The 23,848-nt window shown below is 42.2% G+C and overlaps 1 protein-coding gene across 3 annotated transcripts in view; it reads right to left on the reverse strand.

Annotated features, from left to right (window-relative positions):
- The window catches only part of LOC112225302 (anion exchange protein 3), a 79,075-nt gene that overhangs the window by 20,222 nt on the left and 35,005 nt on the right, over positions 1–23,848 (reverse strand). For 2 of the 3 annotated variants that reach the window (XR_002949560.2, XM_024389117.2), the window contains exons 6-12: positions 19,428–19,639; positions 6,904–7,046; positions 6,052–6,232; positions 5,793–5,928; positions 3,996–4,103; positions 1,944–2,124; positions 84–192 (exon numbers count right to left, since the gene is read on the reverse strand). Coding sequence is in view for 2 of the 3 variants with exons in the window: in XM_024389117.2 (XP_024244885.1) it covers positions 84–192; positions 1,944–2,124; positions 3,996–4,103; positions 5,793–5,928; positions 6,052–6,232; positions 6,904–7,046; positions 19,428–19,639 (1,070 nt within the window). In the remaining variant the exon portion in view is untranslated. The remainder of the gene's footprint in view (positions 1–83; positions 193–1,943; positions 2,125–3,995; positions 4,104–5,792; positions 5,929–6,051; positions 6,233–6,903; positions 7,047–19,427; positions 19,640–23,848) is intronic. The other variant, XM_024389118.2, reaches the window with a different exon arrangement.

Genomic DNA, 23,848 nt, shown 5'->3' on the forward strand with positions numbered 1-23,848 from the left:
AATATATAAAATAGTAAAAAATTATGAAAAACACTCATGTCCAAACTTTTGACTGGTACTGTATATATACTCCTTGGGCTTACCCACTAAGACCACGGTTGCTTCGGCGTCCTTGGGAATCTTGGCTAAGAGTTTTGTGTGTTTGGTAACCTGATGGTCGTGAGCTGTCGGCAGGGGGGGGTGATGTGATTTCTGAAGTCACAAACCAGAAAAATGTTAACAGGCGAAGCGTAAACATAAGGATGTATTTCATGCTAAGCCTGTGTAAGGCCTGTGCTAAACAAAAGCTTTGCCAGACGGTCACAGAACATCCAAAGGCTCTCTCCTTGGTATTAGTTGATCCAAACCCTACATTTGTCAATTTTACAGACTGTTATGAACTTCGAACAGTCGTACAGTGTCTATCTAGCATTCATCTGCAGACACAAATCAACACAACGTCAGTGACAAAAGTACGAAATGGTAAAATCACTTTCAAATATTTTAATACGACTGGAGTTTTAGATTTTTATGGGCTGTTTTAAATTTGCCAAAGTTTCAAGCCACAGGGAACATTAAAGTTTCACAGTTAATGCATCAAGAAGTTTTAACAAGGAGCACCTGTAAGCTGACTAAGAACATCATTCATCTCATGTGGGTGGAGTGGCTAATGGAAGTTTTTTTTTGTCTCCGATTCCAAGCAATATCTGGGGTTTTCTGTTTCCCACTGTGGCTGCATTACTGAACTCGACGCATATCTCAGATTTGTTTTTACACTCTAATATACACTGAGTGTGCACAACATTAGGAACACCTTCCTAATTTTGAGTTGCACCCCTTTTGCCCTCAGAACAGACTCAATTTATCAGAGCATGGACTCTATAGGGTGTCCAAAGCACTCCACAGGGATGCTGGCCTATGTTGACTCCACAGTTGTGGCAAGTTGGCTGGATTTCCTATGGGTGTTGGACCATGTTTTATACACAATGGAAACTGCTGAGTGTGAAAAACCACACATACACAATCCATGACTCAAGCATTAAAAATCCTTCTTTAACCTGTCTCCTCCCCTTCATCTACACTAATTGAAGTGGATTTATCAAATTATATAAAAAAGGGATTATAGATTTCACCTGGATTCACCTGGTCAGTCTGTGTCATGGAAATAGCAGGTGTTCCTAATGTTTTGTATACTCAGTGTGTGTGATATACAGTACTATACAATGGAGAAAAAAATTGAATATGACATACAGTATTGTATTTCTATTTCAAGGTGGAATTTGAGCAATATCTCTGTGCCTCAGAACGTGAAATCATCTACTCAGACCATTCTTCGTTTGTTTTCAAAGGAATTGGACAAGGCCATTGAGCCAAGAAAAGGTGTATTATGTCCATCTGAATAAATATTCAGGCTTGTAACTGAGACACAAAGACGCAGACACAAATATCCAAAAGGCTAACAGTATCGGACCAATAGCTTTAAAGGCCCAGCGCACTCAAAAACTTTGATTTTCCTCTGTTTTATATATACTGTACTTCCACACTATGAGGTTGTAATAATAATGTGAAATTGTGAAAATTATGATATTATCCTTTTAGTGTAAGAGCTGAAACGACCACCTGAAATTTCAGCCTGTTTTGGTGGGATGGAGTTTTAGCCTGCCTGGTAATATCACCAGGCAGTAAATTAGTTAATAGACTAATAAGAGAATTCTAAACCTCTCTGCAAATAACAGCTGCTTGTTTTCCATTTTCCACTCCCCACTCATACCACTCCCAGACAGTCCTAGAGAAATGTTGCTTGAACATTTAATTTTTACCCAGAAATCATTTCATATTGAGATTAAAAAACGGTTGTATTGGGCCTTTAAACATACATCTCCAGTCCAGCCTATAGATGTGCACAAGACTAAACAAAAAAGCAACACTTTGCCCATGCCCCTCATAAACAAGCTCACAAACACCTCTTTGTCATGGTCTGGTGCTTTGTTGTCATGGTGGTGGTGGTGGACCGCTGCATGGTCTTCGGCCACAAGGGGCAGCGCAGTGTTGGGAACGTGGTTGTGGTTGCGGTGGAAGCTGCCTTGAAGGCTGTTACTAGAGTGGTTGCGATGGAAGAGGCCCTCCTTTTCGTCGTTGGGGTGGCTGGAAGCAGGAGACACAGGAGGTTGTATTACAGTCGGGAGTTGCCATGCAATAAGACTGGAACTTCATGAAGGTTGCTATACAATATAAAGTGGTTATTATGCACTGCGATGTCAAAATGTATTGCGTCCATTCAAGAAGTGGATGATAGTTAATGGAGTCAGTATCAAAAGAAACAAATCCTTCATATCCTCTACATACCGTCCAACGACTCTTATTAAGGATATGTTATGAAGGCTCTTATTAAGGATATGTTATGAAGACTCATATTAAGGATATGTTATGAAGACTCATATTAAGGATATGTTATGAAGACTCTTATTAAGGATATGTTATAAAGACTCAAGGATATGTTATAAAGACTCTTTAAAAAATTGACTCAACCTATTCAAGTGGGTGACACACTGGTGGTTTTCTATGTATTCCATGGAACACACTGGATTGTGTTAGGTGTGCTCCTCTAAAACAAGACAGCAATGTGTGTGTGTGTGTGTGTGTGTGTGTGCTTGCGTGTGTGACCAGGCCCCTCACAGCACACAAGACAGTTTGATCACACTCACACTCCGGTCCAGAGGTGACATCACCTCCATCATTAGGTCCGTTTGGTCTTGTTACCCGTCTCCCGAGTTGGACACAATAGTTCAACAAAACAAAAGAACAAGGTGTGCCACCACACCGAATTGTGCTCAAGCAGCACCCAGAGAATCTTTAAACGGGAATGAGTAAGCGATGAGCTAAATTCTACAGCCACCTTGATGCATTTCTTTCCACATCATAAATTCCTATCTTGGACTGGCTCAGCCAATTCGAAGGCTTTTCCCATGGAAAGCAGCTGGTGACATGGTGGAAAATGTTGCTGAAAGGTTGCAACTGACGGGGTGTGTGCAACGAGGCCTGGTGGCGGAGTGTTGATGACCGTCTGTTGTGTGTGTGTGTGTGTGTGTGTGTGTGTGTGTGTGTGTGTGTGTGTGTGTGTGTGTGTGTGTGTGTGTGAGAGAGAGAGAGAGAGAGCGAGAGGGAGGGAGAGAGAGACATAGTTTAATATATTCAACCAAATGTGTTGGTCTGTGTGTGTAAGTGTATGCATGCGTGTGTGTGTCTGTGTGTGTGTGTGTGAGAGAGAGCCATAGTTTAATATATTCAACCAAATGTGTTTGTCTGTGTGTGTGTGTGTAAGTGTATGCATGCGTGCGTGTGTGTGTGTGTGTGGTGCTCTTATAGTGAATCTGTCTAAATGGTTGACAATGGTTCAATCTGGCCCAGAGTTTGCTCTATGGTTGGTGACAGACTGCCAGGTGACTTGTCACTGACCCCTGGTGTAACATGGCTTACAGGGAGGTTGACACTTGGCACCATAAGAGACAGACAAGGCAGGTTCCAGTTCTGGGATGAAACCACAAACCATGTTTTGACAACAATGCCTGGGATAAATATAACTGCAAGTACATTTGTCCTCAAGCTTCACTGTCAAAATGAGAAAAAACAAACAATTTCTTGTTTTCCATAAGAGACAATAGTGACGCTATTTACATATTGTCCTTTCTGACTCTGAAATGTGTAGATGGTGACCTGTACCAATTTAAACATCAAACAGCATAATAGGAACAGGTATAAAAGAACACACTAATATAACACAGCAATCGATCAACTTCAGAACACAATAGGCCTAGTAGCCATTACTTCATCCCATCATCCAAAAGGCATACATACCATTTAGATAAAAATGGATGATTGCTTGAAGCAAACCCAGGAACACACCACAACATTAGTAAGAAAACCATGGCTGCTGAGTCTCTGCAAACCATTCATGTTCCACCAGAGTACCTCAAGGCACCATGCAAGGTGAATACTGTTATGGCCAAACATGGTACCATTCTGTCCTCTTCTTTACTGGGGGGCTTGTGTCGGGATCAGGGACCAAGCTGGGCCTAGGGACCAAACTGGGCCTAGGGACCAAACTGGGCCTAGGAAAACTGAATCTGAGTACAGAGACAGATAGAAGAGAGGGTTCACACAAATTTGAAAAGTGCGTGCTTGTGTGTGTGTTTATGCATGCGTATGTTGGAATGAGGCCACATAGGCCTGTGTCCCAACTTAAGGTGACTTCCTGGGTTGTATTCAACTATTGCAAGCTACCACATTGAAGGCAACAAAACACATAGGAAAAGTCCTCCTCTATCCTTCAGTCATGTACTCATACTGCTCATCCCTCAGCCTTAAATTTAAATTGACTGCTGACACTCATCAAGTCTTTTCTCCCTATATATGGGGTGGCAGGGTAGCCTAGTGGTTAGAGCGGTGGACTAGCAAGTTCAAACCCCGAGCTGCAAGAAATGGTTTCAATTGTTTGTGATAATTTAAAACAGTGAGATCCTTCATTTAACCAGGGAAGTCACATTGAGATTGACATCTCTGTCAAGTGAGATTTTGAAAAATGTTTTAACTGGGCTATGTATTTAGTATTAATCTCCCACTACTTATTCTATCATTTGGTTGTAGGTCCAACTATAATCACTATATGCATCCCAAATGGCACCTTATTCCTTAAATAGTTCACAACTTTTGACCAGAACCACAGAGCCCTATGTGCACTAGGTAGGGCAGGGGTCTCCAACCCTGTTCCTGGAGAGCTACCCTCCTGTAGATTTTTGCTCCAACTCCAGTTGTAACAAACCCGATTCATCTTACTAACCAGCAGATTATTAGAATCAAGTGACCTATATTAGGGTTGGAGGTTACCTATATTAAGGTTGGAGGTGACCTAGATTAGGGTTGGAGGTGACCTATATTAGGGTTGGAGGTTACCTATATTTGGGTTGGAGGTGACCTATATTAGGGTTGGAGGTGACCTATATTAGGGTTGGAGGTGACCTAGATTAGGGTTGGAGGTGACCTAGATTAGGTTTGGAGGTTACCTATATTTGGGTTGGAGGTGACCTATATTTGGGTTGGAGGTGACCTATATTAGGGAACCGTTCTGTATTTTATCTAACGGATGGCATCCCTAAGTCTAAATATTGCCGTTACATTGTACAACCTTTAATGTTATGTCATAATTATGTACAATTCTGGCAAATGAATTACGGTCTTTGTTCAGAATAAATGGACTTCACACAGCTCGCAACGAGCCAGGCGGCATATTGGAATATTGAAGACTCATGTTAAAAGGAACCACCAGCTTTCATATGTTCTCATGTTCTGAGCAAGGAACTTAAACGTTAGCTTTCTTACATGGCACATATTGCACTTTTACTTTCTTCTCCAACACTTTGTTTTTGCATTATTTAAACCAAATTGAACATGTTTCATTATTTACTTGAGGCTAAATTGATTTTATTGATGTATTATATTAAGTTAAAATAAGTGTTCATTCAGTATTGTTGTAATTGTCATTATTACAAATATATATTTTTTCTTCAATCGGCCGATTAATCGGCATCGGCTTTTCGGGCCCCCAATAATCGGTACCGGTATCGGCGTTGAAAAATCATAATCGGTCGACCTCTAGTACAGTGCATTATATATACAAAAAAATATATATTTAATACATTTTAGAATAAGGTTGTAACATTGGAAAAAGTGAAGGGGTCTGAATTCTTTCCGAATGCACTGTGTTATTTCATGTGGGATAGCTCTCTGAGCTAAAGCCCGGGCAGCTGACCACTCACTGGTGTTTGAGCAGCAGGGCACGGAGCACGTTGGCCCGGTCCTCCGCTCTGATCTGGTCTGAGATGATCATGGTCTCCACCACCAGGTGAGCAATACCAGGCAAGGTGGTCTGCTCCAGGTCCAAAAGGACAGCACCTTATGTGGGATGGCAGGGTGAGAGTGAAGGGCACAGATTTACTACCTATTGTAGTGGAATTTCAAAGTTGTATCAATAGTCAATTTGTGACTGTGTGTTTGTGTGTGTGGTGAGGGCGTCACCATGTGTGATGGTCCTGCGGAGCTCCAGCAGACTACGGAAGGAAAGCGAAGCCACGTGGGGTTTTCCCCAGCGGTCTGTCTCCTCTTCCACGTCCTCCTCAAACTTGATCCAGCGGGCCGTCTCCTTCCAGCGCATTTCCTGGTTCTTATCCACTATCAGCTCATTGAGTTCCACAAACACCTATAGAGACCAAACAGACACCTAGTTATCCATGACTTCCCATATGGCTCATCTTCTCTTTTTCTTTTCTTGGTTTGTTCAAGAACTGAGAAAAAAGTTGAAAATCTATTGAATGGAAAAATGTCAAATTCAATTATATTAAAGTCTATGAAGTAAAGCAGAATGTTTTCTTCTTAAGTCTAAGGAAAAAGCTTTTGGTCTAATTGACATGTGTGCTTTGCACTGTCGGAGCCTTATTGAAATGTTTCGGCAAGGAATGTTCTTGGAGCACACAGCGAGCTAACAGAGTCGATGTTAGCTCCAACCTTCCTGGAACATTAAAGGGACCAAATAGACGGCGATCACTCCTTTGCCAGACTATGACATCATACGAATGGGACACAAGGGAGCTACTCAGATAACACTTTGATAGAAATAGTACACAAAGTTAGAAAATATGTTGCAAAGGTCACGGATTAGATTATACAGTCTCAAAATAGATCTTCTAAGTGTTATGACTGAGGGCTTCGGCCTACAGTACGTCGTGACAACTGTGAAGTGAAGTTCCCTGGCTTTAGATCTGCTAAATGTTTAGTAAGCAATTACTAGGAAGATCCTATGTTTTCAATGATTTAATATTTCCAATTAATCAATTGACCAATCAACTGGTGCCGTGGAGTCTGTTCTCTCACCTCATGGATCTTCTTGTCAGCCGTCCTCTTCTTCTTCACGCTGGACAGTTGAGAAGAGCTGTTGGTGGTCTGGAGGAGCTGGCATCGAGATGACTTCTTCACCAGGTGACGCCTCACTCCAGGGTTGTCCTCGAATCGGTGACCTTAAAGCACAACAACAGGAGCAATTATTAATGACACTGGGAGGTCAGCTGCAGAAAAGGTAAACTGTGCTCACTCGAAGGCGTAGTATCGTACACACTCAGGTTGTGTGAGGCATTTGACATGTGTTTTTATTTGTCTGCACAACACAACCGTTGTGCGGTGTCACATTTTGTTTTTGCAAATATCACAACTGTTATGTCAAATGTGTGTGTGTACCAGGCAAAAGACTGGCTGAGTACGGTCTCTATGGGGGAGCTCTGTCTTATGACAGAGAATAATAAATCAATCTGATTATAGATGTCTATTAAAAGCGCAATAAGCAGTTGAAACAAGAACAAAACGCACTCCCTGCCCCTGTTTCAGTTCAAATCTGCGGGATAGGGCTGGAGAAATGTAACCACTCTCAAATTTATGTTTTGAGGCTTTAGTGTTTATTTACATTTACTTTGCTTACAAACATTGGAGCAAAACAAGCTTATATTTTGGGTTCTGACTGGGTACTTCAATGGGTACATATCATGATGGTCGATTGCCCCTTTAAAGTTTCCATGGGAAATAAAGGTAAAATACGGCACACAGTAGGTACATGGGGTAACAGAGGAGCTGGGCAAACAGACGGGTCGTTATGTTGGGTGGTTTTTCGCCCACCACAGACCTTTAGAGAATAAAAAAAGCCTGATTCAATTTGAAGCTCTTCAGGCCACAAACCATATTTTATTGAATTTTGCGTAATTGATGCTGTCTACTCCTTAGGAGCGGGGCCTGGCGATGTAAGGTGGAACGAGGAAGAGGACGCTCTAAGGACAAGGGTGTGTGTGTGCATGTGTGTGTGTGTGTGTGGGGGTAGATGCTAGTTACACTGCCAATCAAAGGGCTGGTTTTGCAGACACTCTGGGGAGAAGGCCTGGCCAGACCACCTCTAGACCTCAGCTGTTTTGTGTTGTGTTGTAGTCACACCCACCACAGTCTAGGAAACAGGTTGTTTTGTTCCCTCTCTCATCCTCCATCCCTCTGACCCCAAGTTCATCCCTCCATCCTTCTATTCTTTCATTCTGTGGTGTTGTTCAGGCAATATAATCATCATAACAAATGCTCTATGCTAACAGGTTTGGGAGTGTGCTCCCAGGGGTAACTCGGTATTGAAGTGGAAGAGACACCCTTTGGCTGGACTCGCTCTGAGCTTTGCTAACTAAGTAAAAGTTATTCTGCTGCTCGTAAAGTGCGCAGCAAGTTCCCCAGTGTTGAATGAACACTGAAAGTGTGAACCCATATAGACACTGAACTGTGTTGAACTAATAAACTGCTTAGTAAAGCTTTATTTGCATATTTCCCAGAGTGCCTTCCTTTTCAAGTAAATTGTAGAGTTACCACCCATGACTGAATTTGTTAGTGACAGAGACATGGTTGTTGCATTCATAACTTTTCAGTCCTATGAACTTTACAAAGTGCAATCCTAAGTGAATGTTGTCATTATATTATATTGCAATCTATTTCATGAGGCCCTACACTCTAAACATAATAATGAACTCTGTAAGTGTTGAATTAACACTTATTGGAGTAAAATAACCCCTTGTGTTGGTGTTAACACTTTTCAACATGGAATTCGAACCCGGGTCCAACAACTGTCAACCCAACATCTTAGTCATTGCGTCAAAAGATCTGAACCTCTTGATGAGGTCTATAGGTGTTGGGTTAAGGTCGCTACAATATCCATGTAACTTTTGTATATACATGTGAATTCAAGTCATCATCATCATAACTTCCCAAAGTATTGCCTGTGATCTTGAGTAGCTTCTGAATGCCCCGTCTGTAGATGCTATCTGCACTCTGTGCCCCTCTAATACCCACTCTATGCCCCCCTCCTATGCCCTACATAACCCCACTTCTCTCCCTCTGTGCCCTATTTGTGCCAATGAGTATGGCCTCGACAACCCCACTTTTCTCCCTCTCTGCCCCCTTTGTTTTCGATTCTACAATTACCAGTCTGGATGGAAAAGATTTGATACAGATTAACACAGTAGTGAACATAGTGTATGCCCTCGGTAACCCCAATTATTTGCCATAGTAAGCGACCAGTGTCTGTCTCTCCAATGTCCTCTGTAGCACCCCGTGCAGCTTCACCCTCTGTAAATCCTCTAATGGCCCTTAGTGTGGAACTCATGTCATTCTGCATTCTGCATTCCACTGCTCTCTCTGTAGCCCCTCTTTTAGTGAGTAGTGTGTATATGTGGTTTACACATCTTGTATATCGTCAATTCCTGGCGGTAGCGTGACTTTCCCAATTAGGACAATTGAGATATTGATCAATCAACATCATCATCTTTCAGCTGCAAAACAGTCGACCACAAGTTTCCTCCAGTAGCTATGGTCACTAGCGAGGTTTGCAATTTGACGTGGTTGTGAATGATCAATAGGTGACTCTTCTATGGGCCCATTAGTAACCCTTGTCCCTTCTCTTTTGCATCTCTGGGAATGCTCTGTAGCTAGTTATATCCCTTAGGTAACCCGCTTGTGGCATCTATATGAACCCAGCAGAAGGTGTAATGTATATTCAGTATGTATTATCTATACAGAGGGGCAGAGAGCCATCACCAAAGTCAAGCAAAGAAACCAGATGATGAACCAGAAAACAGATGACACTTCTCTGAACACCTGTCCCCTTTCTCCCTCTTTCACTCTCTGATGAGCTCTTTGGGTCCATTTTGGTCGTCATTGGACACCAGTGCCCACACTGTCATTGCGACCAGCACCGAGGTAACCCTCACAGCACTACTGCAGAAGTGTCCAAATCCAGTGCCAGTCATAGAAACAACAGTATAGTTTGTCTGTGGGATTTCTTTCTGCTCCAGTAAAGGAGGGGCCCAGTACCGAACAGGGGCCACATGATCAATAGTTTAGCAGGGGACAGCGAGGGATAGAGAGGGTTCCAATTCACCCAGGCCAACCAAGCATTGGCAGAAATTAGCTTGTATTTATTGCTCCATACAATCAATAAAAACAACTCTGAATTCTCACTAATCAATTACCAATGTCAGGGCTTTCCACCAAAAGAGTTGAGTGCTACTCCTCCACTTTAGACATTCTCCATTCGTTAGTATGGAAAAATGTACAGTTGCTCTGAAGTACTGTAGATGAGTGAATGGGAACACTGATGTATTTCAGCAAATGGAGCCATTTATAGCCATGGGAAACAATGTAAGCTGAAATGTATGTCAATGGAAAAACAATCAAATACTAACTAGCTGTATCAATAGTCATACTTTATCTCAGGCATAATTGATTGAGAACAAGGTACTGTATGTGCTTCTAAGAATAAAACAGATTCTAATATTGGCAAATATGAGCCTTATCTGGAAACAGTATACAAAACAAAACAAAAAACAAATTCATGATTCAATTTTCCAGTCACATTTCATAGGCCTCTACGAGAGTAATTACCTGCAACATAACCTATGTACAGTGCATTCGGAAAATATTCAGACCCCTTGACTTTTTCCACATTTTGTTACATTACAGCCTTATTCTAAAATGGATTTAATAAAACATGTTCCTCATCAATCTACACCCAATACCCCATAATGACAATGCGAAAACAGGTTTTTAGATTTATTTGCAAATTTATTGCAAATAAAAAACAGAAAAACCTTATTTACATATGTATTCAGACCCTTTGCTATGAGACTCGAAATTGAGCTCAGGTGCATCCTGTTTCCATTGATCATCCATGAAATGCCCTTACAACTTGATTGGAGTCCACCTATGGTAAATTCAAATGATTGGACATGATTTGGAAAGGCACACAACTGTCTTTATAAGGTTCCACAGTTGACAGTGCATGTTTGAGCAAAAAGGTTGCAGTATCTGCTTGAGGGGGAATGTACACGGCTGTAACTATAACCAAAGAGAATTCTCTTGGGAGGTAATACGGTCGGCATTTTATGGTGAGGTATTCTAAGTCGGGTGAACAAAAGGACTTGAGTTCCTGTATGTTATCACAATCGCACCCTGAGTAGTTAATCATGAAACATACACCCCCACCCTTCTTTTTCCCGGAGAGATATTTATTCCTGTCTGCGTGATGAACTGAGAACCTAACTGGCTGTATGGACTCTGTATGGACAATAAATCCCGAGAGAGACATATTTCTGTGAAACAAAGTATGTTACAATCCCTGATGTCTCTCTGGAAGGAAATCCTCGCCCTGAGCTCGTCAACTTTATTATTCAAAGACTGAACATTAGCGAGTAATATACTCAGAAGTAGTGGGTGGTGTCTGTGCCTCCTGAGATGGACTAGAGTACCATTCCGAGTACCTCTTCTCTGCCGGAAATGTTTTGGGTCAGCCTTTGGAATCAGTCCATCAGAAAGAATATTCTCTGGTCTGCTGAAACCAAGATTGAAATCTTTGGCCTTAATGCCAAACGTCACGTCTGGAGGACACCTGGCACCATCCCTACGGTGAAGCTTGGTGGAGGCAGCATCATCCAGTGGGGATGCTTAACAGCAGCAGGGATTAGGAGACCAGTCAGGATCGAAGCAAAGTTGAACGGAGCAAAGTACAGAGAGATATTTGATGAAAATCTGCTCCAGAGCGCTCAGGACCTCAGACTGGGGCAAAGGTTCACCTTCCAACAGGACAATGACCCCAAGCACATAGCACACAAGACAAAGCAGGAGTGGCTTAGGGACAAGTGTCTGAATGTCCTTGAGTGGCCCAGCTTAAGCCCCAACTTGAACTGGATCCAACATCTCTGGAGAGACCTGAAAATAGCTGTGGAGCAACGCTTCCCATCCTACCTGACAGAGCATGAGAGGATCTGCAGAGAAGAATGGGAGAAACGCCCCAAATACAGGTGTGCCTAGCTTGTAGCGTAAAACCCAAGAAGACCAGAGGCTGTAATTGCTGCCAAAGGTTCTTCAACAAAGCACTGGGTAATGGTCTGAATACTTATGTAAATGTGATATTTCATTATTTTTTTAAAAGAAATTAGCAAACATTTCTAAAAACATATTTTTGTTTTATCATTATGGAGTATTGTTTTTAGATAGATGAGGGAATTTAAAAAAAATCCATTGTAGAATAAGGCTGTAACCTAACAAAATGGGGAAATAGTCAAGGGGTCTGAATATTTTCCGAAAGCCCTGTATGTTGCAGTATGTTGTCCCCTTACACAGTTATCCTAACCTAAATTAGGTAAGAGAATATAATGTTACCATTGCTGTATTAAAATGAGAATGATGATAATAATGTGATAACAATCCCAACCCCTGAATCCAAGTGCCGACACTCTAAACATAACAATTAACTCTGTAAGTGTTGAATTAATGCTTATTGGTTTAACATAACCGCAGTGTTGGTGTAAATAACCAGAGTTGAAACAAAGCCACACCCATCATTATCATATCTCCCAGGATGCTCTATTTGCACGTTGAGTTTCACAACTGTTTGTTTCAATATCTATGTTTTGATTGATTGATTAAACGTATGCTTCTCAAATATAAATGATAAGTATTTTCTAAACTAATCCAATTATGTTACTTGGACTTATTGCACCCATTATTGAAATGGTTGTTCCAGTTTAGATGCTTTAGGTAGTCTCATATTGCAATCTTCCTGACCTTGGCAGACATTCTGAATCCAGGTTGCGGGTGATAAAACGTTCCAAAAATTGGTTATGCCCACGCTGGCTGGCTTTCGATAGGAATTACACATATATCTGTCAGGTTTGGTAAATAACCCAACATGTTGTGTTGTTCAGATTACCCAAACATGAGTTAATTTAACCACCAATTGGGTTTTCATTCATTTAATTCATTAACTTTTAACAAACTCATACACTTCTGTAATCTTCATTAAAGCTACAAAAGTGTCAGTGTTTGACCGTAACATGTAAAAACATTTCAACAGAACTGATGAACAGAACTACACTCACATGTGGCCAAAAACAACTTCCTGAAAGTCACACCCCTACTAAGCCACGCCTCCAGTCTTCTAATCTGACCCGCTGGGTCATATCTCAATAACCCAGCATCAACAAACCAACCTTGCTATTTTTAAAAATGCCTGCAACCCAGCAGTTGGGTCATCCAAACAACCCAGTAGTTTTTTAAAAATAAGGCTTAAGAAATACACTGTAATGGGTTAAATAATTAAATGTCTATGATAACATACTCACTTAGGATCTCACTCGGGGAAGTCCATAAGACTGAAAATGGATGAATGCAACAAGCACTAAGCAGTGTGTTAAAACAATACTGTAAAGTGTCTACCCGGGTCCACACTCTCAGTGTTAATTTAAAACTTGGGAATTTGTTGTAAAGTGTTGTCCATTCTTCCATGACCACACACTGCTTCCCTTGGGGGGTGGGAGCCCTGGTACTTACGGATGTGCTCCAAGGGGTCTGGGTTCTCAGGGGACCCCGTGTGGTCATGGATGGACTCCAGCAGGTCATAGTCATCGAAATCAAAAACAAACTCCTCAAAGTCCTCCAAGCCCACCATGTTGAACTTAGAGGCGTGGTGCACAACCTCTGCTCCCTCGCTATGCTGGAGGAGCACAGGGGGACACACTGGGGTGTCCAATGTCCCCGATCTGTGAACGTTGGTGGTTGCCTTGGTGTTGGTCCCTTCTGAATAGGTGTGTTTGTCTCCAATGACCTCCTCCGAAGAGGGGGCTGGTGGTCCCTTGTTCTCTTGCCCACCGGAGTCTGTCATCTCCTGGGTCGGCGCCGGTGTCTGTGGTGCCTCCTCCCCACCCTGCTCCAGGTGGGCGCCCTGCTCATCCAGGGTTCTGGCGATCTCTCGCCTGCCGTCTCTCGCCGAGGGGTTGGTGTTAGCTGTCAGCCAAGCCTGGGCGTCTTCTGTGTTATTCGTCAGAAACAGGAACAAAAGCAAAGCTGGAATAGTGGTTGCTGGTTACCAAAACACTATGTCCACTCTGCAGACTACTATGAGCTCAGGTGGAGGTTTTTGAATGTTTTTTGGCAAGCGTTTTCTCGCTGGCTGCCCCAGAGTTGATTCTATAGGTCCTATTCTGCACTAGCTGTTGTCGCTGGAAATCCACTCTACCAAGTGAGGATACCCTATGGAGTACGAAGAATGGAAATGAGGAAAAAAGTGTGGGAGAAAAAGACTAAAAAAGACTAAAAACAGATGTTTATCTTCTCAGCGTCCTCCTAATTAGCCCCAATCCACCTCAAAAGCGGAAGAGAAATGTCACACTGCTGCTATCCTCCCATCGACGCAGACGGAGGTGTAAGTGGTGACGGTAGTAGAGTTAGTGGTACAGCCTCAGGCAGTGCAGGCTTGAGCAGGCAGAAGTGTAAAGCTCTGAAGGCCCCCCCGTGCTGGTCCTACAGCAAGAATAACAGCGGGCTCGAGCTGTCATTCCAAAAGGAAATACAGACACAAACTGATCTACTTTTTTTCAGACCTCCCTCTAACCTATTGGGCCAATTCAACCGTTTCAGTGACGCTGGCTGTCCATTGATCCTGGGATGGACACTTGGCTGGGTCGGGGCATGCTGGTGGGGTGAGGGCAGGCAGCAAGAGCAGAGTCAAGGCTGAATCAGAGGATCAAGAGGAAAGCATTGACGTGATGGCTCTCTTCTTCTCTCAGAAAACATCCACACATCTGAGAAAATCATAATTCCGCAACACAGACACACAGTCACATACAGACAAACAGTAGGCATACTGCTGTTACACAGCATTGTACTCTGCTTTGGAGCAATAGCCTGTCTCCAGCACAGGTCTCCATGGAAACTGTGATTATTTCTAGTAGTCTGCCACTATTCATCCCACAACGGGTACCTGAGCTGAACACTGACCTTTCCTCAAATGTGTTTACAGTGTGTGCGCGCGCGCGTGCGTGAGCATGTGTTTCACTTGCTTAGAGGCATTCTGAACATAAGCACCAGTTGAATCTTCAAGACATTCCTGCTCTATAACATTGTCAAGCATAGTCACGAGTAATCCATATCACAACTATGCTCTAGCATTACCGAGCAGGGTCACTGGTAACCCACATCAGCCATGTTACTCTCAGTGAATGAACAAGTACACTCTCAGTGGGGCAACGGAACTCACAGTGCCATGGGCAAGATAGGCCAAATCTCTGTGAACATTTTAAATATATATCATGAAAGCGATAGTACTAGATTCAAATGCAGTGCTACAGTACATCCTCTATGTTTTACCACTGGACGTTTTAAAGTTATGTCCTGTTAAAAAACTATATCAGGGCTTTCCCTACATAATGCCAGTTAACAATCATCAAACGTCAAACCGTAAGCCTGTACCACATCAAACTATCATTGTAAACCACAAATATACTGCTGTGTGCTGTTACTGAATGACAATATGGACTCGTCGGAGTGGAAAGTGACGGGGAGGAGGTGGAACGGATATGAGCTATACGATATATGTGCTATAGCCTGACACCTTACTGTCCTATCGCCTACATCTGATAGCCTGTCTGTTTCATAGTGGGTGCCCTGTTTCTTGTTCCATTTCCATCTGGTCTGAGCATCTGGTCAAGGCTTCCCTTGCTGGGTGGGTCATAGCAGGAAGGGCCTGGGGCAGGGTTGCTGTCAAGGAGAATCAGCAACTGATCTCCTCTGTTAATTATTGCCCAGGGATTGTGGAATGGGCCAGGGAGTGCTACCCATTTATTTGTCATAAAAATAAAGAGAGTCGCTAACCCTATATATACAGTACCTGTCAAAAATGTGGACACACCTACTCATTCAAGGGTTTCTCTTTATTTTTACGATTTTCTACGTTGTAGAATAATAGTGAAGACATCAAAACTATTAAGTAACACATATGGAATCATGTCGTAACCAAAAAAGTGTATATATTTGATATTTGAGATCCTTCAAAGTAGCCACCCTTTGCCTTGATGACAGCTTTGCACACTCTTGGCATTCTCTCAACCAGCTTCATGAGGTAGTCACCTGGAACGGATTTCAATTAACAGGTGTGCCTTGTTAAAAATGTATTTGTGGAATTTCTTTCCTTCTTAATGCGTTTGAGCCAATCAGTTGTGTTGTGACAAGGTAGGGGTGGTATACAGAAGATATCCCTATTTGGTAAAAGACCAAGTCCATATTATAGCCAGAACAGCTCAAATAAGCAAAGAGAAACGACAGTCCATCATTACTTTAAGACATTAAGGTTAGTCAATCTGGAAAATGGCAAGAACTTTGAAGGTTTCTTCAAGCGCAGTTGCAAAAACCATCAAGCGCTATGATGAAACCGGCTCTCATGAGGACGGCCAGAGGAAAGGAAGACACAAGAGTTACCTCTGCTGCAGAGGATCAGTTCATTAGAGTTACCAGCCTCAGAAATTGGAGCCCAAATAAATGCTTCACGGAGTTCAAGTAACAGACACATCTCAACATCAACTGTTCAGAGGAGACTGTGTGAGTCAGGCCTTCATGGTCAAATTGCTGCAAACCACTACTAAAAGACACCAATAATAAGAAAATACTTTCTTGGGCCAAGAAACATGAGCAATGGACATTAGACCGGTGGAAATCTGTCCTTTGGTGTGATGAGTCCAAATTTGAGATTCTTGGTTCCAACCGCCTTGAATCGATGATCTCTGCAATTGTAGTTCCCACCGTGAAGCATGGAGGAGGAGGTGTGATGGTGCTTTGCTGGTGACACTGTCTGTGATTTATTTAGAATTCCAGGCACATAACCAGCATGGCTACCAAAGCATTCTGCAGCGATACGCCATCCCATCTAGTTTGCGCTTAGTGGGACTATCATTTGTTTTTCAACAGGACAATGACAAAACACACCTCCAGGCTGTGTAAATGTTATTTGACCAAGAAGGAGAGTGATGGAGTACTGCATCAGATGACCTGGCCTCCACAATCACCCGACCTCAACCCAATTGAGATGGTTTGGGATGAGTTGGACCACAGAGTGAAAGAAAAGCAGCCAACAAGTGCACAGCATACGTGGGAACTCCTTCAAGACGGTTAGAAAAGCACTCCAGGTGAAACTGGTTGACATAATGCCAAGAGTGTGCAAAGCTGTCATCAAGGCAAAGGGTGGCTACTTTGAAGAATCTAAAATCTAAAATATATTTCGATTTGTTTAACACTTTGTTTGGTTAGTACATGATTCCACATGTGTTATTTCATAGTTTTGGTGTCTTCACTATTATTCTACAATGTAGAAAATAGTAAAAAATAAAGAAAACCCTTGAGTAGGTGTGTCCAAACTTTTGACTGGTACTGTATATAAACAACATACCTTAAATAGAATAACACACAGATAATATTATTATACAGATGTGTAATATATTTTTACATCAATAATGCCCTACAATTGCATTTTTCTCTCCACTTTACCCCTTCAGGTACATGCTCTATGGCAGGGTTCCCCCACTGGCTCCGAAGTTATTTTAATTTTGGAAATATATTCCAAAATATTCCCACGCATAATAGAGAGATATATGTGATAGTATACAAATGTAAACAAGGTTTGAAATGATGTTTAAGTATATTATTATATTATTATTATTATTATAATATTATATATGTTTGGGCTTCTTGCGGTCAATTTGCAGTCAACAAATGATTTGTAATTATGTTCCGGCCCCCTGACCTTCCATTTAAGAAAACATCTGCCCGCGGCTGAATCTAGTTGATGAACCCTGATCTACAATAATACAGTACCTCTCTCTCTCTGGAGTGCAGAACTGAGAGAGAGCTGCAAAAACAGATCACGTGACTTGTGACGTTGCTGGATGCAAGCCTCAGTCTGCTCCGTTGTCAGTGAAAGCATGATTCACAAATCTGCGAACTGTGGATAAATTAATTGTCTTATTGAAAGCGTACGTCCGAATGAGCTATTTTGCATCAGTTTTAAGTCTGGAAATGTGTACTTTTCCACCTAAAATATTTGTGTTATTTTATATCATTATTTTACGTCACCAACTACCACAACAGCAGAGATGGGTAACAACTGTATATAGAGTGCCCTCGTGAGGGAAACGTCACGATATGCCCTTATAAGGAGTTTGACGTCACTGATTTTTTTAATTTTTAAGTAGAAGTAGTGAGGATACTGAAAGCTGCAATATGTAACTTTTTGGGCAACCCCAAAAAATCCACATAGAAATGTGAGTTATAGATCTGTCATTCTCATTGAAAGCAAGTCTAAGAAAAGGTAGATCTGTTCTATGTGAGCTATTGGTCTGGAGCCCCAACCCAACCCCAGCATCAACACAGACTGGTGGTACAGTTGTGGCAATTGTGCTCCAATGTCTACAAATGAGGAATGTTTGTGCTGCAGAGAATTCTAATATGTGACTACAATTGTTACAGACATGGAGTAACTTATTGATGATGAGGAGCAGTTAGTTTGCTTTTGCGACCACAGGGATTTTGCTGCCAACAAAATCACTGGTGTCCTGGTAACATTTTCTGTATTCCAAAAAGGAATTGAAGACACAAACCTGTTCCTGCTTCGCTAAATGGACAGTTATCCAACTGGAAAGTAGCTAAACGTTACTTTAATGAATGATCACTTATCATAAACTTCTATGAGCAAACCATTAGTTGGTTTATGTTTTCACATTAGCCCAAACCACTATATGGCCTATGTTTATTTCTCACAATGTTTTTGGGATATTCTATTCAGCAATATAAGGTGACACAATGTCTATTATCTCCTCAATCATCCTTGTCATAAATACAGTGCATTCAGAAAGTATTCAGACCCCTTGACCTTTTCCACATTTCTTTACATTACGTTACAACAGAGTGGGCTGTTTTTAACCCAGCAATTTATTTTTGTGTACTGTGGCATTAGTACATCATGCTGTGTGTGGTAAGTGATTTATGATTGATATTTTATCCCTGTACTTTTATCCCTTCAATCTTCCCCCGCAGAACAACTGGGAAGGCAACTGGAGCCACCTGTTTTTGTGAGGTATGAAGGATGCTGACTGGGTTTTGTCCTCCTTGTCCGTCAAGGTGCCGATTGTGGAACCGAGAGTTTGGCTAAAAATGTATTTACTAAGTTCCAAGTCGCAAGGTATGGCCTAGGTTCATTTGAACCAGCACAAACTAAAAATGGTATGCCTTTCAGAAAACAGGGGCTAAGCCATGCATGGTCATCCCGCCTCCAGGAGCTGAGTGTGCAGGCTTTTGCTCCAGCTCTACATAAATACACCTGATTCAGCCAATCAAGGTACCCGAGAAGCAGCTGATTAGTAGAATCAGGTGTGTCTGATTAGTGCTGCTGGGGGTCAGCTCTCCAGCCCGATGGTTGGCTAGAGTGGTTGATTTGGGGACTGGTCCATTCTCTCTGTTTAAGTATGTGTGTGTGTGTGTGTGTGTGTGTGTGTGTGCCTTACTTTTCATGTCGTCCAGATCAGCGCTAGCCAGCATCTCAGCCTCAGCGTCGTCAGTGGGCACTTTCTGGTACACGGCTGTTTCCATGGTCGTCATACTGCCGATGCAGATGCGCTCCCGCAGGTCGTAACTGGTCCTCGGTGCAGGGTGGAGGGGACTCCTCCTGAACCAGCCGCAGGTGGTCACACTAGGGGGGTCCACAGAGGGGGGGCACCTGGGGAGGGGAGGACAGTGGGGTTCACTTGAGTATGTGTGAAAATCCATTGTAAAGATTCTTCCAACATTTGCTTTAGAAGTATGTCAGGTAAATATCTGTAATCCATTGCATCAACAATCATGAAGGACAAACAGCCATAAACCATTACATAGTGGTGCTTTTTATCCCAAAGTATTAGAACTCGAGTATCTACTTTCTACTTTTTCTTCTTCAAAAATTAACATGAGCTCAGCCTATACAAATAAACATCTTGACTGGCACACACACACAGTATGAATCATCTGGGAGCGGTCAGATTGTTGGATGTAGTGTGGTCCATCTTGCAACAGAGGGCGCCAGAACACAGCACAGCAGCACAATATCTTCACCACAACACTGGCTTCCTCACAGGGTGAGTCGTTGGCTGCTTTCACTCAGGCACCGATGGCATAACAGTACATGACATTGTTACTACGTCTCTTGTTCACTGCAGCAATAATAATAAATCAGTGAGATTAACCGCCCTGCAGAGGGGAGAGACAATACCTGGTTTGCGTTCATTAGGCTCCAAACGGAAGAAAAACTCATTTACAATAAAAAATGCTCATGTTTCTTTTCTGTTGCAAAAATGTTTTGCTACGTTGTGCCCTAATGAATATGTCCCTGGGCTCCACACAGTTCCACCTCCCAGGATGCTTCCATACATAATTCAAACCATTACCAAATAATTCATATTCTCATAGCTGTATGTGTTAATGAGCCAGATGCGTTTACTCATACAGTACAGATCATATCTAGGGTCCATGCCCCCACCCCGAGACATGATTGTGACAGGCACACTTTGGCCATTTGAGACACATACAGTGTGTGTCTTGCAAAAGTATTCAGACCCCTTGGATATTTTCACAGTTTCTTGTGTTGCAAAGTGGTATTAAATATTTTTTTATCAACAATTTACAGAAAATACTCTGTAATGTCAAAGTGGAAGAAAAAAAGAAAAAAATACAATTCAAATACATATATATTTTTAAATGTAATAAAATCTATTAGTTGCATAACAATTCAATTCCCTGGGTCCATACATATTAGAAACACCTTTGGCAGCAAGTCTTCTGTGAGTCTTCTTGTGTAACTCTCAAAGAGCTTTGCACACCTGGATTGTGCAATATTTGCCTAATATGCTATTCAAAATTAGTCAAGGTCTTTCAAGATGGCTTATACAGCGATTTTCAAGTCTAGCCATAGGTTGTCAAGCAGATTTAAGTCAAAACTGTAACTTGGCCTCTGTCTTCTTGGTTATTATTCACTGTCTTCTTGGTAAGCAACTCCAGTGTATATTGTCCTTGTGTTGTTGGTTATTGTCCTTCTGAAAGGTAAATTAATCTCCCAGTGTCTGGTTTAAAGCAGATTGAAGCAGGTTTTGCTCTAGGATTTTGTCTGTGCTGAGCCCCATCCTGATAAACTCCCCAGTATTTGCTGATGACAAGCATACCCATATCGTGATGCAGCCACCACCATGCTTGAAAATCAGGAGGCAGTGTCTCAGTGGTGTGTTGGATTTGCCCCAAACATATGGCTTTGAATATGGGACAAAACATTTATTCCATTTGTATATTTGTGTTCTTTGTTTCACTTCATTTAGGTCATAATTGTGGAGTCACTACAATGCTGTTGATCCATCCTCAGTTCAAATCAAATAAAATTTTATTTGTCACATACACATGGTTAGCAGATGTTAATGCGAGTGTAGCGAAATGCTTGTGCTTCTAGTTCCGACAATGCAGTAATAACCAACAAGTAATCTAGCTAACAATTCCAAAACTACTACCTTATAGACACAAGTGTAAGGGGATAAAGAATATGTACATAAAGATATATGAGTGAGTGATGGTACAGAGCGGCATAGGCAAGATACAGTAGATGGTATTGAGTGCAGTATATACATATGAGATGAGTATGTAAACAAAGTGGCATAGTTAAAGTGGCTAGTGATACATGTATTACATAAAGATGCAGTAGATGATATAGAGTACAGTATATACGTATACATATGAGATGAATAATGTAGGGTATGTAAACATTATATTAGGTAGCATTGTTTAAAGTGGCTAGTGATATATTTTACATCATTTCCCATCAATTCCCATTATTAAAGTGGCTGGAGTTGAGTCAGTGTGTTGGCAGCAGCCACTCAATGTTAGTGGTGGCTGTTTAACAGTCTGATGGCCTTGAGATAGAAGCTGTTTTTCAGTCTCTCGGTCCCAGCTTTGATGCACCTGTACTGACCTCGCCTTCTGGATGATAGCGGGGTGAACAGGCAGTGGCTCGGGTGGTTGTTGTCCTTGATGATCTTTATGGCCTTCCTGTGACATCGGGTGGTGTAGGTGTCCTGGAGGGCAGGTAGTTTGCCCCCGGTGATGCGTTGTGCAGACCTCACTACCCTCTGGAGAGCCTTACGGTTGTGGGTGGAGCAGTTGCCGTACCAGGCGGTGATACAGCCCGACAGGATGCTCTCGATTGTGCATCTGTAGAAGTTTGTGACTGCTTTTGGTGACAAGCCGAATTTCTTCAGCCTCCTGAGGTTGAAGAGGCTCTGCTGCGCCTTCTTCACAACGCTGTCTGTGTGGGTGGACCAATTCAGTTTGTCTGTGATGTGTACGCCGAGGAACTTAAAACTTACTACCCTCTCCACTACTGTTCCATCAATGTGGATAGGGGGGTGTTCCCTCTGCTGTTTCCTGAAGTTCTCTCCCATCACAGCCATTGAACTCTGTAGCTGCCCTACAATCACCAATGTAACATCCCTGAGCAGTTAAATTCCTCTCCTGCAGCTCAGTTCAGAAGGATGACAATATCTTTGAGGTGTCTTGATGGTTTAATACATAATGCACAGCATAATTATGAACTAAAACCATGAAGATTAAAGATATTCATGTCGGATAAGTTATTGTTAGCCATCAACCAATCACTTCCCTTTTTTATGAGGCATTTGAAAAGCTCCCTGGTCTTTGTAGTTGAATCTGTGCTTGAAATTAAATGCTTGACTGAGGGACCTTACAGTGCTTCCGGAATGTATTCAGACCCCTTGACTTTTCCCACATGGTTAAATTACAGCCTTATTCTAAAATGTATTCAATTGTTTTTCCCTCAATCTACACACAATATGTTGTGTATACTGTTGACAGAAATGACAATTGAATCCATTTTAATCCCACTTTGTAACACAATAAAATGTGAAGCTCTGCGGCCAGCTAGCTCCGCCCTAAAGTTCCGGACTTGTATCTGTGCTGCTGTGCTGCTTGTTACTACTTGGCTATCTGCCAAACTTTTCAGTTTATACTTTTAATACACTTAGCAACGTCTTCATTTCTTCCTCGCTCAACTTTTTTCATTTCACTTTTTCACCCCTGATGCTTTATTGTGACATGGTTCGACAGGACCTCCACCAGCTGAATAAGCTAAGTAGTAACATTAACATCAGCACTATGCCATCCAATTGCAGTCGCTGTACTCATAATATACACAGTAACTATTGCCTTATGGTGAGAATAGACGTGTTGCAAGCACAGCTTCAGAAGCAATCGTTAGGCAAGGGCAATTTAAGTGTAGGAAAGGATGAAACAGTGTTTATGCCACCAGTAAGTACAGATAGGAGTAGACATCCCCTTGCACAGTCCCTGCAGCCTAACAAGTTTCTTAATGCTTCTGCAAAGCAATGGTGTTGGCGTGCTCAACCTGTGTCGCTCATTCAGCCAACAAATTTTAATTTGGTTCCCCCCATTAAGCAACAAGTCGGAGTCAGAGGCCGCACCTTCTCAGGTCTCTCCTCCACCCATTACTGGGTCTGAGCCGCCGAAGCCTCCCACATTTGCTCAGACAAATTGAAAACCCTAGTCATTGGCAATATCCAGCCATACACTGTTTACCAGGGTGCAGTGCTACCGATGTAAAGGCTAATCTGAAGATGGTGCTGGCTAAGGCTAGAATATAGCGATATTGCTCTCTACCTCGGCACCAACAATGTTAGGATGAAACAGTCAGAAGTCACCAAGCTCAAAATAGCTTCAGCGTGTAAATCAGCTAGAAAGATGTGTCCGCATCGAGTAATTGTCTCTGGCCCCCTCCCAGTTAGGGTGGTGATGAGCTCTACAGCAGTCTCACAACTCAATCGCTGTCTGAAAACTGTTTTTTGCCCCTCCCAAAAGATAGAACTTGTAGATAATTGGC

Source organism: Oncorhynchus tshawytscha, linkage group LG26, assembly GCF_018296145.1.
Source record: "Oncorhynchus tshawytscha isolate Ot180627B linkage group LG26, Otsh_v2.0, whole genome shotgun sequence".
NCBI classification, from domain to species: domain Eukaryota; kingdom Metazoa; phylum Chordata; class Actinopteri; order Salmoniformes; family Salmonidae; genus Oncorhynchus; species Oncorhynchus tshawytscha.